Source organism: Anabrus simplex, chromosome 1 (assembly GCF_040414725.1).
Source record: "Anabrus simplex isolate iqAnaSimp1 chromosome 1, ASM4041472v1, whole genome shotgun sequence".
NCBI classification, from domain to species: Eukaryota; Metazoa; Arthropoda; class Insecta; order Orthoptera; family Tettigoniidae; genus Anabrus; species Anabrus simplex.
This window is the reverse complement of record NC_090265.1, coordinates 881,076,373-881,094,278: the sequence shown is the minus strand read 5'-3', so window position 1 is coordinate 881,094,278 and position 17,906 is coordinate 881,076,373. Positions and strand designations below refer to the sequence as shown.

The following is a 17,906-nucleotide window of genomic DNA, read 5'->3' as shown; positions in this document are numbered from 1 at the left end:
ACCATGCTATTTGGTAGAGTAAAACAGAATGTGAAATTGATGTGCATGCAGCCTAGATGATGTCAAATCAAAATGGCTGGATATGGTAGCTGAGGCAATACATCTGTTTGTTAGGTTATCAGCCCAGAGGCTGGTTGGATCCTCAAATAGCACCACCAAAGGCAGTTATAGGGAAACCGCAAAAACCAATGGCAGAGCCCAAATGAGGTTACTAGGCAAGATGAGGAATGAGGTAGTTTGCCATTGCTTTCGTCAATGGACCAGAAGGTGCTACTGCAGCACGACTGATCCTATGAGCAACACCTTTCATAACACTCGACACTATTTGCGCTCCAAATGTGATTATTCAGCACCACTCATACCCCCAGCAGCTTCCATATTGTCACAGCCATATATGAGACTGGGACTTCGGTGGAAGCTACACTTTGCTCTGGTGTGTGCCAAGAGGCGGATACAAAAATACTGCATCCATCAAGAAATGGCAACAGGCAGTGACAATACATCATCATAATTTTATAATCTAAAGTTGTTTCAGTTGAATGGAACATCTGATCTATTTATTGTGACTTTTATGGTATCTTCTATCAAATTAGAACACAGCTGTTACATATTAGAATAACTTCTTCTTGTTCTTGCAGGTATCCTCATTTTTCGAGTGGCGTGCTGTTACAACCGCACTGTACTGAAGATATTGCATACCATACTATTGGTACTTCCCATCCCTCAGGTGTTGATGAGCGTGCCATTCATCATGCAGTGGACGAAATATGTGGACAATCCTCTCAAAGATAAACACTTTTGGTCTCTACATTGCTGGATGGGATTCATCTTCATTCTTCTCTTCTTCGTAACGGTACTCAATAACACTACATCTGATAGCCAGGATAGACCCAAGGACAGGGTGATCATATTTTATGTTGTCCCACCCGTCTTGTTGGTTTTCCATATTGTCCTGTTTTCCAAATTATTTTACAATATGTAAATGCACCATATTTGCTCAAATATAAGACCCCTTAGATTGTAAGACCCTCCAAGTTTTGAGGCAGATTTTAGAAAGATAAATATTATGTACATATGATGGACCCATAAATGTACTTATGGGGTGAGCTGTAATTCCTTTACCTGTTGGCAGAGGACAAATTCACCGGGCGAGTTGGTCGTGTGGTTAGGAGTGCGCAGCTGTGAGCTCGCATCCGGGAGATAGTGGGTTCGAACCCCACTGTCGGCAGCCCTGAAGATGGTTTTCCATGGTTTACCATTTTCACAGGAGGCAAATTCTGGGGCTGTACCTTAATTAAGGCCACGGCAGGTTCCTTCTCATTCCTAGGCATTTCCTGTCCCATCGTTGCCGTAAGATCTATCTGTGTCGGTGCGACATAAAGAAAAAAAAAAAAAGGACAAATTCCCTCCTTTCAGGTGTTGCCAAAGGAATGTCATTAGCAGAGAGGGGCTGGGAATATGACCTTCATATATTAGCAGTTTCTACCTTTCTGCCTACAACCTGCTTTATTCTTACTATGAGTAGTAAAGCAAACCCTTCTGGTTAGAACAGCAGCATCTTCATTTGAGTTAGTGTTTCTTTATTTTACCATATTTGTCAATGTTCCCATTAAAATGAAATCATGAAAGAGTTTCACTATTGAGTTTAGGCCAAACATTTTGGAATTTGCTGAACAAATGGTGTGCAGGCTGCAAGCTGAGAGTATCTGGTACAACTGAACATGGTACATTACTGGGGAAAAAAAGAGATAAACTTAAAGCTGCAGCTGAGGCCATGCAATAATAACAGTAATGATATTATTTTTTTTATTTTTTTTATTTTTTTTGCGTTTGTCCCGCCTGGTGGCAGGGTCCGCTGTGTGGATTTGTTGTCTCCATTTAATTCGGTCATGAGCCACGTCAGGATGTAGTCTTACAGCTTTCAGGTCGTTGTGCACTGTATCGATCCATCGCTGTCTTGGTCGTCCCTTGGGCCTCTTTCCAGCGACTTCCAATGTATACGCTGATTTTGCCAGTGTATTGTCTTCTGCACGCAGCACATGTCCAAACCAGCGCAGACGGTTTTCCTGCATTTTCTTCTGGATCGGTGGAACGCCAAAGCATTTCCTAATACTGTCGTTTGAAATATGATCCAGTCTAGTGATGCCAGCTGTCCACCTAAGCATCTTTGTCTCCATGACGCTTAGTCAACGTTCTACCTCCTTCATAGCAGGCCAACACTCAGTGCCGTAGAGAGCGACGGGACGGATAACAGTCCGGTAGATCTTAGATTTCAGATGGTCTTCATCCGACGGTCGCAAGTGACTCCCGTTGTCATTCGCCACTTCAGCCAAGCTGCGTGTATCCTTGTGTTGACCTCATCAGTAAGTCTGCCATCGTTAGAGAGTGTGGAGCCAAGATATTTAAATTTCTCTACTCGTGGTAGATCTTCACCATCAACGTGGATGGTTCCAACTTCTCGAGGATCTAATGTCATGTACTCTGTCTTCTTTTTGTTGAGGCGCAGGCCGTATTGCGCTAGTCGGTTGTTCCACTCTTTTGTATGGCGCTGGAGAACAGACTTATTCTCAGCAGCCAAAATGACATCATCAGCATAGAGAAGTGTCCATGGTATTGGCTTGTGCAGGTCTGATGTAACAGTGTCCATCACAAGAATGAACAGCAGTGGCGATAAGGCAGAGCCTTGATGTACTCCTACAGTGATGCGGAAATCATCGGACGCTCCTGCGGCAGCTTGAACATAACTCCTTGGTTCTACGTAGAGCATCTGTACCCACTTAACAAGGTGCTCTGGAATGCTATGTTCTCGTAGCGCTAACCAGATTAGGTCATGTGGCACGCGATCAAAGGCCTTATCAAGATCCAGAAAAGCGAGATGAAGAGGCTTATGTTTTTCATGGTGTTTCTCAACTAACAGCCCTGCAGCGTGGATTGCATCTGTTGTGCCACAAGTTTTCACGAATCCAGCTTGGTTCATTGTAAGTTTGGGTATCTGGCGAATCCTTTTGTCAAGAATACGTTCGAAGATCTTCATCGCGTGGCTCAGAAGTCTGATCGGGCGATAATTAGAACAATCGGCAGGACTTCCCTTCTTCTTGAAGATTGGTACAGTAATGCTCCGTCGCCAATCTGATGGTATTTGACTTTCTTTGATGATCTGATTGATAAGCTGTGTTAGCCACATTGCCGCATCCCACCGTTCAGAGCACCAGAACTCTGCCGGAAGATCATCGGGGCTGGTGGCTTTCCCTGGTTTCATCTCCTTCAGAACAGCCTTCAATATCAGGCACTGTGGTTTCAAACGCCAAAGTAAAATGGAGAATATACTTACTTTCCCGCAACCAAGGAAAATAACTGGATCGTTAAGATGTGTTGCGCTGATCACCAGGAGCTGGCAAGTTGCTTCAATGAATCTGCTCGTCTTCAACTCCTACACGACCTTCGTATGTGTTTGATTGTGATGTGACTTTATGCCTGACAGTGTTTAAATAACTGGCTTTGAACAGTTCTCCGCTATTCGTAATCATTGTGGGACTTGCCTAGCGCTGCGTGTGCCTTGCTACCGCTAAGAGATTTGCGCACTGTTTTTGTTTTGAATGATTTGTATTTTACTTCTAAGTTTTACAGTGTCTACCCCCGTTCACTTCCTTTTCATATTGCCTCTTCTACTGATCCTATGCATTGTTTTCCATTTCTTAATCGTCTGATGATGACCTGGACTAGGGTCGAAACCGGTACCATTTCTAATTATTATTAAATGAGAATGTAATTCACTACACTTCTTATTCTTTGGTATTGAATAGGTGGAATCTCCTTATCAATTATTTCAATTTTAATTGTGATATTCTTCAATACGGAACAATGAAATTTTTAAACTTTAAACAGACATAGTCCCGACGTTCAGTGATGCTATAGAGAATGTGGTGGCTCGCTTGTTTAGCCGTCGCCGCCCGTGCGACGGTAACCCTTGCATACTTTTCATGCTGGCTGGACCCTGCCATCACGTGTCGCTTTTAGCGGGAGAAGCCCTAGCCGTGGTTCCGATTCTATGAGACAACATTTCCATAAAGATGCGACGATATGTTTTTACAGCCGGCTTGTCACGGAGCCTGTCACCAAGCATTTTAGAGCTGCTGCCAGCAGGTAGTTAGGCCGCTCCTGACCTGGAGAACAGACGCCTTTTGTAGCCACTCCTCTGGAGAACAAATGCTACGTTCCTCTCTGCATTAACTCCCAGAAAGATAGAGTGCCTCATCTGCCAACTACACCGTACCGATGGTCTCCATCTCCGCCGGAGTTGCCATTAAGGACTTTGACACTCTTCCATCACTGATGAAAGTTATTTCTAGTGTGGCCCGAAGACCACGAAAATACAACCAGGATTGTGAGTCCTGGAGGCAGCTCTTCTGCTCTCTCCGCCGTTGGGAATCTGAAACTCCTCTTCCGTCTTTGAGACCGTTGGCCAGGTTTCACCTAGTAACCCTAGGCAGGGGCCCTTACAGGGTACTACCATCCGGAGCCAGATGGACCCAGGTTTTTTAACGAGGTGTTACTCCTCCCCCTCCTCCTACCCCATCACTTGCGAGATGGGGCCCAGGACTTGGGACCGGCAATGGTGGAGTTTTATTATTATTATTATTATTATTATGGAGATACCCGTGGACCAGCAGAGGCGAAAGAAGGTGCCGGGATGAATGGGTCTAACTACAAAATCAAAGTTAAATTAAAATTTTAACAAAGGTTATATTAAAAAAAAAAAACAAAATTTTAACAATTTTTCACTAGGTGACATAACAATGACATACCAGGTACCATGACAAAGTTTATACAAAGCAAATACATCCAAAATTTAGTGACAGTTTAGTAATCCGGGCTTCCAGCCCCTCGCTTTACATTTCCTGAGCTCTTAGCTCGACCTTACAAAAGATTACTATTTTACACAAGGGCAGAAAACCCCTAGTCCCTGCAGCACTTGCTCCCAACTTCAAATATCAAGCCTCCCAAAGGTACAGTTACCACACTTGAAAAGAGCTGACACGCTCTCAATCAATCAGACTACTGATCTGCATTTAGGGCAGTCACCCAGGTGGCAGATTTCCTACTGTTGTTTTCCTAGCCTTTTCTTAAATGATTTCAAAGAAAATTATATTTTTAGAAAAGTAGGTTACATGGTAAAAGTTTAAGATCATTCCCTTGGGTTAAACTGCGGAGCTAGCAAAAGATGAAGATGTTAAGTGGCCATACCTTGTCGGAGTACTGCTGCCTGATGAAAAGAGGCATATCTCTCTCTCTCTCTCTCTCTTAGTTAGTTTTTCAAGCCTATTAAAGGCAATATCAGACTGTACAATTACTTGCCATCAAGGCACAACTTACAAAAATGAAACAGGGATATCTTGTACCCAACCTACTGGGCCTTAGCAGAAAAGAACAGGTTAAGTAAATGGTCCGAAACACCAAATTGAATGGAGGCGTGTACTTGCACTCCTAAATATGCATTCTTAAAACCTAAAAGGCACCAGGCCAATGAAACAGGGACTATTCCCAAACTATGGAGGTGACTCGTATAATAAAGAAATTTAAAACATTACCGGAAGGAAGAAAATCAGTTACAGAACGTAGTCAGCTCAAACCAAAATGAAGAGGAGCTCGAGAGGGTGCATCACTCTCTATCCCCGATTTACAGTTAAAGATTTTATGAAGTTTTAACATAAGCCGGCAGAAAATTACATTTTTAGAAAAGTAGGTTACATGATAAAAGTTTCAGATCCTTCCCTCGGGTTAAACTGCTGAGCTAGCAAAAAGTGAAGATGTTAAGTGGTCATACCTTGTCGGAGTACTGCTGCCTGATGAAAAGAGGCACCTCCCGCCTCCTGCTTCACACACAAACAAACAAACAAACAAACAAACAAACAAACAAACAAACACACACACACACACACACACACACACACACACACACACACACACACACACACACACACACACACACACACACACACACACACACACACACACACACACACACACACACACACACACACACACACACACACACACACACACACACACACACACACACACACACACACACACACACACACACACACACACACACACACACACACACACACACACACACACACACACACACACACACACACACACACACACACACACACACACACACACACACACACACACACACACTTAGTTAGATGTTGATCAAATGGCCAAGAGACTTGAAAATCTGCAGTTTATAAACCCTTGGGGAAAGTTCGAGACCTTTCATGAATAATCAAGACACACCCACAGAAGTTTATTGGTTAAAATCAAAAGTTACATCCAAAATCGAAGAAGAAATATGGGATTGGTTGAAAATAAATTACAGAAATTCTTGATTGGTTGGGTTCAAAACAGGCGGAAAGGAAAGATAAATATTGCCAACCCAAAAATGATGAACGAAATTTAGTAAGGAAAAAACTTATGAATAAAAAATTTCTTCAAAAAAGTTATTTCACTTCGCACCAGGGTGCGTGTGCATAGTTTTTTAGCAGTGACATCTATGAGAGAATGTCCACACTTCTTGATCAATGGAAAACAAAACAGGTTGAAATTCACACAGTATTGGCAACTTCACAATTACAAAATTACGGTAGTGACATCTTCTGAGGAAAAGTTTAAGTAGGTCTAGTTCCAAGTTCAGTGTTTTTCCTGTAGAGGAGTTCTTATTGGCGCAAGATTTAAATGTGCGACGTAGAGGTGTACCTCCCGGTACTATTATTATTATTATTATTATTATTATTATTATTATTATTATTATTATTATTATTATTATTATTATTATTATTATTATTCCGTGGATTCTGTGGAACGCAGAAGGGTAAGAAGGTGTGGGCATGAATGGGTGGATAGAGAAAAGATTGAAGCATAATTTAAAACACTAAAATTTAAAATTTTATTTCTTTCCTTTCTTTTTTTCTAACTTTAAACTCGATAAACCAATAACAGTTGGATAGAATAATGGTGAGTTTGTCAGCTCTTGTAAAAATAGTGATTTGAAAACCTAAAACAATCAGGTACTATGGACATAATAATTCCAAGGAGATAAGTTTTGTCCCTCAAAAGTTACACAATTACACTCTAGGAGACTGAGCTCCAACATTTACAATATGCCAGCCTCTCAAAAACACAGGTTTCTAATCCAAATTTTATATTAGAACCCTTTGACAGCAATGTTGACTGTAATTTCAGCTCAACAATTAGATCCACAATAGACTAGGAGTAATTAAAAATTAACAGAGGCAATAAGTGCCCATTCTAAATGGCCTTAGCGATCAAAAGAAAAGGTATAAAAAAGCGGCCGTAAACAAAATGCTAGGAGGTGAAACACTTGCACTCCTTTTGAAATATAACTTGAAACACTTAAGATCCTATATGGGCTTATGGTCTTAAGTTACAGAGGACAAGCTTATACTAAAGAGGCTGTCTAGATGGAGAGAAATATTAATGTAAATTTCTAAGGTTTAATGTCATCTTTTAAATATCAATTTTCAAGCAAGTGTAAACACTTTATTCAAAATCCTGCTGAGAAATATGAAAGTTAGGGAATAAAGAGTGTTTGTCCTCTTTTAATTCCCATTCAACTTGGTATTGGGATGACTATGATTTTTAAATTTTACCCTTCTTTTGGAACTTGAATTACTTTCCTCAGGTTTTATTGGCTTGTATGTCACGTCTTGTTCTCTACCTTCTCAATGTTCATATAGTACAGACGGTAAAGGAAATCAAAGAGGAATTTGGAAAAGGAACTACAATCCAAGGGGAGCAAATCAAAACTCTGAGATATTTGCTGATGAAATTGTTTTTTTTGTTTTTTATCTGAGTCTGCAGAAAATCTGGAGACATTGCTGAATGGTATGGACACAACAAAACAAAAGAAGTGCAACTGAAGAAAGTCAGGTGATGCAGGAAATAATAGATTAGGAAACAACGTCTTAAAGAATGTAGAAGAATGTAGATGAATATTGTTACTTGGTTAGAAGAATAACTAATGACGACAGAAGTAGGGGGGGGGGGGGGGGGTGGAATAAAATACAGATTAACATGAGCAAGAAAGGCCTTTCTTGTGTTGTTCTTTGAGTCATCAGTCCCTAGACTTGTTTGATGCAGCTCTCCATAAGAAAAGAAATTTGCTCACTTGGGACATTGATATAGGAAATAGAAAGACGTTTTTGAAGAATTTTGTCTGGAGTGTTGCTTTGCATGGAAGTGAATCGTGAACAATAACTAGCTCAGAAAAAATGAGACTAGCATCTTTTGAAATGTGATTTTACAGAAGAATGCAGAAGGTGAAGTCGATAGGTCGAATCATGAATGAAGAAATACTGAATTGGTGAGAGGAGAACGATTTGGCGAAATTTCATGAGAAGAAGAAATATGATAGGATAAGGTACCCAGGATTTGTTTAGTTGGTTTTTGAGGGAAGTGTAGGTGGTAAAAATGGCAGGGGTAGACCAAGGTATGAATAACTAACAGATTAGAGTAGATGTAAGATGTAATAGTTATTTAGAAATGTTTAGCACAGGCGTCTTTCAACATGGCAGAATGTCGTAGCAGCCGGATGTCGCCTGTTGGGATATCATTCCTGGTACAGATGTAATGCCTTCCATGCGTTTTGTCTTGCTTTCCCATAAATGAGGAGCATGTCAATGTACTGCATCAAAACAGTCTATGGACTAATGACCCAAACTACAAAATATTTGCATGTGATTTTACAACATTGTGATAGAAGTTGGCAATTAAAGTTTAATAGCCTTATGTACCGTGTGATTCAGCCACCCCTTCCAATGTAGTTTTATGCAACCTGCAATATCAATTCTGTCCTAAAAACATCTGCCCTTCTGGTATGCTTAGACAACACAACCAGATATCTTGGTATTTACCATCTCACCACGATAGGACGTCATAATATTATGCTCATATCACTGGAATGTATACGTGTGCCATCTAGATCAAATGAACCTTACATGCCGGCGAAACACTAAATTGATATTGTGACCGCAGTAAACCTAATACATGCTATAAGCTGCACAGTGCGCCGTACGGAACCGTAGCGTATCAGTAGTTAGTAAAGGCACAGCAGAGAGGGCTTACGTGTGAGGTGGGAGGTTCGAGTCCAAAGCAAAGATTCCATATATTTTAAATATTTGCTTAATACGTACCATACGTAATGTAAGCTCAATACCCACTTTCATACAAATTGTGTGTAAATGAATGTGTTTGTGGCCCTAAGAAGAGCCAATTAGTTAGCAGGCCGGACATATATGGACCGGAAATAATAGGAACACAACTGCCCTGACAATGTTTTATCACAGCAAATGCTCGATGTGATGACTGTTTTGGTTGATACACATTCGGGCCCAGTCACTAATAGATCGTCTTACGCGTTGAAGCATTCCAGGTGTAATTGCTCGGCAGGCATCTGTGATGAGTTGCTGGAGCTGGTTGGGGTTTTCCGGCGCTTGAGTGTAAACAACGTTCTTCAAATGTCCCCACAAGAAGAAATCTAAAGGCATGAAATTTGGAGATGTGGCAGGGCAAGAAACAGGGCCTCCTCGTCCCATTTCTCTGGCAGTTGAATCTGGCAGAGATCTATCCTGTTGCAACCACATCGTCAAGCGATCATGCAAGGCCACGTCCTCCAGCAGCAGTGGGAGTTCTTGACGTAGAAAGTTCAGGTAGCGTAGGCCCTGTCCAATGGCCCTCAAAGAAATAAGGTCCACTCAGGCGATCCCCCAAGATTCCATACCACACATTCACTCCCAATCGTACTTGATGGGCCGCCTGTCGCACCCAGTGGGGATTGTCTGGACTCCAATAGTTCATATTGTGGCAATTGACGTTCTTATTATTGAGGAAGTGTGATTCATCCGAGAACAAGATGTGTGATACGAATGCTGCATCATTGTCTAGCCTGCCTAACAGCCACTGACAGAACTCCATTCGAGCTTCAAAATCCCGCCCATGGAGCTCTTGGTGTAGCTCAAGATGGTATGGGTGAAATTTATATTCATGCAGGAATTGCCAGATGGATGGCTGGCTGGTTTTTACCTGTTGTGCAATTGCCCTTGTACTGATGTGTGTATTATTACAAGCTGCCTCCAGAATGGCCTCTTCTGTTTCATCTGATGTAATGGGCCTATCGCAGACGGGTGGCTGCTTGGAAATGACGGCTGTTGTCCTTAGGCATCTTTCAACATGGCAGATGTCATAGCAGCCGGATGTCGCCTGTCGGAATATCATTCCTGGTACAGATGTAGTTCATCGCGTGCATTTTGTCTTACTTCCCCATAAATGAGGAGCAAGTCAATGTACTCCTCTGTGGAAAACATGCCGAATGGCAGCAGAGATTACAGTCAGGCCCTAACTAGCAGTGTATGCGCAGGGAACAAGATGAATAAGAGCGTCGCTCTACTGTTTGAATGTGGCAAATGTGGGCTTGTGTTTATGAATTCAAACATCATACCAATGCAAAAATATTTGAACGATGCAGGATTCGAATTGCCGATGACACATTCAGTTGATTGCTAGCCTAACGCCTAACCACATCCGCTATGCTACACTGCTGGGAGCATGCTGGTAGTACAACTAGTGAAGAGTACATACATTATCTGGTTCAGAGTTTAAGATATTAATTACCGCACTGTTACCTAGTTTTATGCATTAATTCCCCTCTTTATTACACCCGGTCATGAGATATGACACATTAACATAGTTACATGGTCAAAGGATGTAGCTACATGATATCAAGGTGTCATGCTTTGTGAGCGGATGATATAACCTGTCGGTAGCATTCAGAATCGTGTGCAAAATGTGCTCACTGGACATTAGTTCATACAGTATGCCTGCAGGGGAATAGCCACCTTATAACCATGATGCACGTTAATTTGGTTGCATAAAACTCCATTGTAAGGGGCGACTGAATCACACAGTATGTAAACTGTGACCAACGTTTGAACTGCCATGAAATTCTTGTCATGTAATATGTTATTTAATTTTGGCCTTGTCATAATTTTAAAATGTTTATGTAAAAGAGCTGTTTGTGAAAACAAAAGGAACATTTAAAGACTTAATCCTGAAGAGCTTTAGGAAAAAAATTTATGTTCTGAAAATTTAGGTTGATTGGAAAATTTTAATTAAAATAAGGTTTTTTGGACTCTCAACAAAATACATTACTGAAGAATATATTGACATTTAAAAAAAATTATTATAGTTGATGTGTTTGAAGAAGAAAAATATTTTGAATCAATGAACTCTTGGAAAACAGAATTGATTAGGTCAGGAGAAACTTTTATAATATTGTATAAAGGTATGTTCATTTTGACATATAACTTTTGAGGCAGCTTGTACTGGCACGTGTAGATTTCTAATAATGAAATTTCTGTTTCACAATGAAACATCCAGAAACTTGCCCATGTAAGGAAGTATATTTTAATTGGTTGGAATAACGACATTTTTCCACTGGTGAATACGGAGATCTGGGGAAATTCCATGTTTTCATTGGTTTACTTGTGATCGCTCAATTTCTGGTTTTGAGCTCCTCGTGAGAGCGAGGCAACTGTCCACGTCTTTTGAATACTGATTACCTAAGCGGGCGGATGCACTGTGTGTCCGTTCTGCCTCCTGACTCGAGCCCCCTAGGTAAGCGCTAAGTTCTTTGGTTTGATTTAATTTTCATTCTTTCTTGTGTCTTGGCCATTTCTTATTTAGTGTAACTTTGGCGATAATGTAAATTTTGTTTTGCATATTGGAGTTTCCTCTAGACTTCCACATTCACCAATTTTGAGTTTTCTGAATGACTGTGCATCAACAGACAGTCATAGCATCTGGTTTTGGAGGCAAATCTCTTTTCTTATTCTGAATTTTTAACCTGTGTAAATTGTAATTAATGTAAATTTAACTGTCTTTGAGTTTACCTCCTGTAATCCAGAGTCAACTTCTATGTTAAAGGTTTATCTTCTATTATCTGAAGAACTGGATTAGACGACGGTTTATTTAAACATCCTTTGGTTTAAGTGTTCTTAATTGTCATCCACTATGTTATTTGTTTTTATTTTATTTGATTTTGAATCCTTTCCTTTTGTTATTAATTAATAGATTGAGGGTGATTATCGAGAACCTTTTCTTCCCCATAACATTATTCATTCCCATGGACTTCAATAGGGCTCCCACCACTTCCACGTCCTTTCTGTAGTTGTCGTTTGAACTACCTGCAAGTTAAGTTTTGTCTCACATATGGTTTTGAATTGCATATGTTTCGTTTGGATTTTCATATATTTATAAAGTTAACTGTTTTATATCCATTATTTTATGTTACCCTATCCTCCTGCCACCACATAAACTAGTACGGAAAAGTGAAGAAATGAGTCGTTCTTAATCTCCGCAGCATCCACTATAAATAGGTCAGATAATGTGCTTCGATATGAAATTGCTCCAAGCGTTACCCAGGTACTACTCTTGTATATTTACTTTTAGGATTTATAATACATGTTAATTTTGAGTGAAGTGAATTTTTATAGATTTCTTTATTGCGACATTGATTGAGAATTTACACACTATTTTATAGTTTTATAGTTATTGCTGTATGTTTAATTTTAAGTTTTAGATTTTTTCACATGGAATTTTGTTCTTGTTGCAGCCCATATTGCCTAAGAAGTAGTTGCTCCTTTAAAATAAGTAACACAAATATGTGGTAATTGTACATATTTATGTGATGCACTATAGGTATGATGTACATGATTAAAACTGTCGTTGGGACTGTCACCAATTAGCATAGTGAACCCAAAAACTGTGGATTCGACACTAATCTTGGTCAGTTTGGGCGTTTCCTTTTTAACCCTTCTGATCCTCATGCTTATAGAGGCTGAACATCAACTTAAACAATTCATCTCAGCAACTCGGAAAAGTATGGATCTGACACTAATATTGGTCATTTCCAATGGATTTTAAATGTCTCTTCTTCCTAACCCCCCAACCCATAGGGGTTCTGTGGTTGTTTTAACCCCCACAGTATTTTTCTCCATATAGTCACAACAGTGACTGTTCAAGATTTGCACCAATGACAAATAGCTTTTCCTCTGTTAAAACTGTTCGTGTGCAAGCATATTTTATATTAAGCATTGAACCAGTGGTTTCAAATTTATTTACAACTAGCTGACCCGACAGACGTCGTTCTGTCAAAAGTAAATGACAATGGAACAAACTGAAATTCAGTCTGTACTGCACGCAAAAATCAGAATAATGCAAATGACTATATTATTAACATCAAATTAGTTAATTTTCTACAGCTACCAAAAGTTAGTAATAAACTACTGGAAAAAAGTGTTTTCATTACCTGCAATATTAATATCTTGATTGTGAATAAGGAAATGCTCAAATAGGTCACAGCATATCACTACCCAGAAATAATCCTGATTGACTGTAATGTAGATGGGAACTGTTCAGCAGGTCTTTAAATCCCTCACAGAGCCATAATCATCCCCTGTTGCAAATCAAGTAATTTGATAAGTTGATGGCATGAAGATAATGTGGCAAAAGTTACTCCTCTTTCTTCGTAGGAAATAACTATCGTAGAAAACACTGATTCCAATGAACACTATGAAGTTATTGTTCATTGTAAAGCTTTAAGGTTCACGATATTTTTTTGTTTGTTTACCTGGCGCGTAAACAAACAAAGTTGATGGTTTTCCAACGCGGGAACAGGCAACATACAATTGGCCATGCGAGAAACATGGGTTTTCAAGATTAATGCTGCAAACACTCTATGAATGCCCCTGGGATTTACCGGTATTTATGGTCATAGCAAAAGCGACCCGCACTGGAAACTGCAGTGGTTTAAATTCAAATGGTATGTCAGTCGGAGTCATAGAGATGCGTGGTATCAAAACGTCTTCTCCTTTATACTTCCCTGTTAGAATGGTTGCTTCGATCACGTTGTTCAGTAATGTTTTCACCGCTAGCCGTGTGCCATCACAAAGACACGGTTGGTTGATATTTTGTAACATTATGACCACTGATCTGACCTTTAATTGAAGAATGTGAGGCGGCAATCCTGGCAAATCCAGTGAGTTCAAAAATCTGTTAATTAAGAAGGACAGGTTTATTATTTTTGTCACAAAAACTATAAAACAAAATAAAATAAACAAAGCAATATGGGGGATAAGTCCCTTTGTTATATGTTAAAAGAAAGCAATGATATATGTTAACTTGAAAGTTGGCATGGAATTGTCCCGAAGTACATTTGTTGCCCCAAATGAAGTAATCTGAAAGCAGTTGTTATATTTTTGGATATTTGTAAGGAAATGTATGGAATCTGTTCCTGAAACCAATGAGTACAATGAATCTGGTGGTGGAATCAATGGCACTAATTTCACTTTGCCATTTGCGCAACACAAGCCAGCTGCTTCATTTTTGTATTTCAATGCCTTACAATTTTGGCGAACTGAGTGCATAGATCCAATAGAAACACATTGGTAGCTACTGTAGTCAATTGAGATATTGTAACTGAAAGCAGCTCGATTCAAACTTGCAAGATTATTAGCTGAACGACGCGCTGCACAGGTTTGTGATATTCGAACTCTTTCAGTTTCATTTCTCTCTTCACGTTGTTGTGTAGTCCAATTAGACTGAAGATTAGCTTGGCTTGTAGTATTTCAAGTTCTCAGACCGAAGTTGCTCCGTGTGCATCTTATAGACGGCATGAGTCTTGAAATGAGTATACTGTATATGGAAGCACACACAAAATAAACCAATCAACCAAAGAAATCGATGAACTTTTGTTGAGAAGCGTTTGTTGAAAAGCGAAGATTTAAAAACAATCAGGGTAGACAAAGGTCTCCAACTATAACAAAACACGACACTGCATGCGACTGTCTGGAGAGCGTATGTTTGGAAGATTTGTACCGGCAGTCGAGGCAGGCAGACAGCCAGCCAGCCAGCCAGTCCGCACGAAACCAAAACCCAAGGAGACATTATTCCTGTCACAAACTGAGAACTAAATGAGATAAGAACTTGGGGTTTGTTTTAAAAATAACTTCCATATCTGAAGACCATTTGACTCACTTTGACCCCCCATGCAAATTCAATAGCAAAGAAGTCTGAAATGAAACACAAATAGTGCATGTTCTTATCACTGAAATTTAAAAACAAACTTATCTCCATTGAGCTGAAATGTTCCTTTACCAGCAGTGAAAAAATTACAAATATAGTGAATATAAAATAGGAGTTATGACATGATAAGTTCTATGCAATGAAGATTTTGCATTTGAGGTAACATTCCATTATATTAACATTTTCACACTCAATTATTTTGTAAACCTTTTTTTGTTAATGGCATCAAATCCAGCTTGAAATTTTGTACATAATCCGATATTCACCCATTTTAACCGATAACACTGAGATTTACGAACATTTGGCAAACGCGCTGGATTAGAGGAGGACAGTGCTAAGCGCAAACGTGGGAGAAGGAAAGAGGGACGAACGGTTTGAATGGAAAAAGAGAAATGGGGCTTTTACATTTTTCCAGTTTTTCTCTTCGTAAAAACCTTACTCGGACTTCGACAAATATTTGAAAAAAAGAATTAACCAAATTGGTCCAGCCGTTGCCGAGTTTTGCACTTAGCAACACATATAGCAATTCATTTTTATTGATATAGATTACATGAATCTGTGCTTGTGAAGATGGCGCTTCACCAGGAAATTGCTGAACAAATGCACCGTGTACCCATCGAGCCGATTCATACTTAAAATAACTTTTACATACGAAAGTACGGTGTTGCAATGAAAACTGTCCCACAATGTTAACAGGTGAGATTCAGACTGGTGACTGATGCTTGCAAGGTCAAGAACTATGCGCGCACCTCCAATACTGAAGCTTATGTATTAGGGAGTAAAAAATGCCACTTGGACGTTCATAGTTTATGTGCGAGACCCTGTATATGCACCAAGTTTGGCTGAGAGCTATGCTGAAACATATACATCCATAATCTCGGTCATTTTGGATGGGTTTTTTTTCATCCCTTTTCACTGCCAATGCCAGTGTTGATTTAAATAGCATCTGGAATATCACTATTCATCTCAGTGACCCCAAAATATATAGATTCAGTACTAATATTGGTTGTATTTGATGTATGTTTTTTATGTCATTCCCACCCAGCTCCCAAACATGTGAGTGCTAGGGTTGTCCTAGGCCCACAGTATTTTCATCCAGACAGTAAATCATATGTGTACCAAGTTTGACTGAGATCTATGCTGAAACATACATCCATATTCCCATTCATTTCGGACATTTTCTTTCTTATCCCTTTTCACCCCAATGCCGATGGAGACTTACACAGCATCCGGAATGTCACTATTCATTGCAGCAACCCTAGAAAGTAAGGGTTCAACACTAATAATTTTCATTTTTTTATTTATTCAGTCCACCTCTCTGGTGTAGTGGTTAGTGTGATTAGTTGCCACCCCCGGAGGCCCGGGTTCCATTCCCGGCTCTGCCATGAAATTTGAAAAGTGTTACGAGGGTTGTAATGGGGTCCACTCAGCCTCGGGAGGTCAACTGAGTAGAGGTGGGTTCGATTCTCACCTCAGCCATCCTGAAAGTGGTTTTCTGTGGTTTCCTACTTCTCCTTCAGGCAAATGCCGGGATGGTCCCTAACATAAGGTCACGGCTGCTTCCTTCCCTCTTCCTTGTCTATCCGTTCCCATCTTCCCATCCCCTCCGCCAGGCTCCTGTTCAGCATAGCAAGTAAGGCCATCTGGGTGAGGTACTGTTCATCCTCCCCAGTTGTATCCCCAACCCAGAGTCTGAAGCTCCAGGACAATGCCCTTGTGACAATACAGGTGGAATCCCTCACTGAGTCCGAGGGGAAAACCAACCTTGGAGGGTAAACAGATTAAAAAGAAGAAAAAGAAAGATTACTTTTTCATGTCACTCCCTCCCAAACCCCAACTGTAGAGGTGATAAGGGTGCCTTACCCCATATAATTTTTTTCCAGATAGTAAATCAAATGTGTACTATGTTTGGTTGAAAGCTACGCTGGAACATATAGTACACATGTACATCCATAGTCTCAGTTATGTAGGACATTTTCTATTTTACCACTTCTCACCCCCCCCCCCTCCCCACCCAAGTTGATGGTGGCTGAACTTGGACTTAAATGTCATCTGGACTGTCATTACTCATCTCAGCAACCTCAAAACTAAGGATTCAACACTAATATAGATCATTTTTAATTATTTCTACATACGACACTCTCTCAACATGTCACCCCTAGGGGTGCTAGGCGTGTCTTACCCGTGCACAGTATTTCTCTCCAGATACTAAATCATATGTGTATAGATGCGAGCTGAAGAGAAGACTAGCGGGACGTGAGGTGGGACACAGGGGAGCAGCTTTCTCTCTCTGTCGTATCGGCTATGGCTCTTCCTAAAAGTATCGTCAGCCAGCAGCCAGTCTCCCTTTGATGATACAAGTACCCAGTCGAACAGTTCGGTAGTGTTGATCTTGTCTTTGTGTTGTAAGTGTTGAACAGCGATTTATATATTGAGGCTTACATAACTGTGGTATAAAACATTTATGTTACATGTGCGAGTTTAATGCCCTTGAACTGGCTTGGGCGAAGGCAAAGAGGATTGTACGGGAAAGCAGTGTTACCGGTGACATTTTCATGACAAAGCTCGAAGCCGTAACGAGAACTGCAATTTCTTCTATTAGCAAAGAAGACTGAAAAAGATATTGTTCCCACGTTCTTAACAGTGAGGAAGAGTACTGGCAGAACGATGGACTGATGGAAGACGCGCTCGAAGAATTCATCACATCTCTGGACAGTGACTCTAATGAATCAAGTGAT

General features: G+C 40.2%; 1 protein-coding gene across 2 annotated transcripts in view; it reads left to right on the top strand.

Moving 5' to 3' along the window:
* LOC136874376 (transmembrane ascorbate-dependent reductase CYB561) overlaps window positions 1–17,906 on the top strand; it is a 79,293-nt gene that overhangs the window by 20,908 nt on the left and 40,479 nt on the right. For both annotated transcript variants that reach the window (XR_010860258.2, XM_067148015.2), the window contains exon 2: window positions 639–853. Coding sequence is in view for 1 of the 2 variants with exons in the window: in XM_067148015.2 (XP_067004116.2) it covers window positions 639–853 (215 nt within the window). In the remaining variant the exon portion in view is untranslated. The remainder of the gene's footprint in view (window positions 1–638; window positions 854–17,906) is intronic.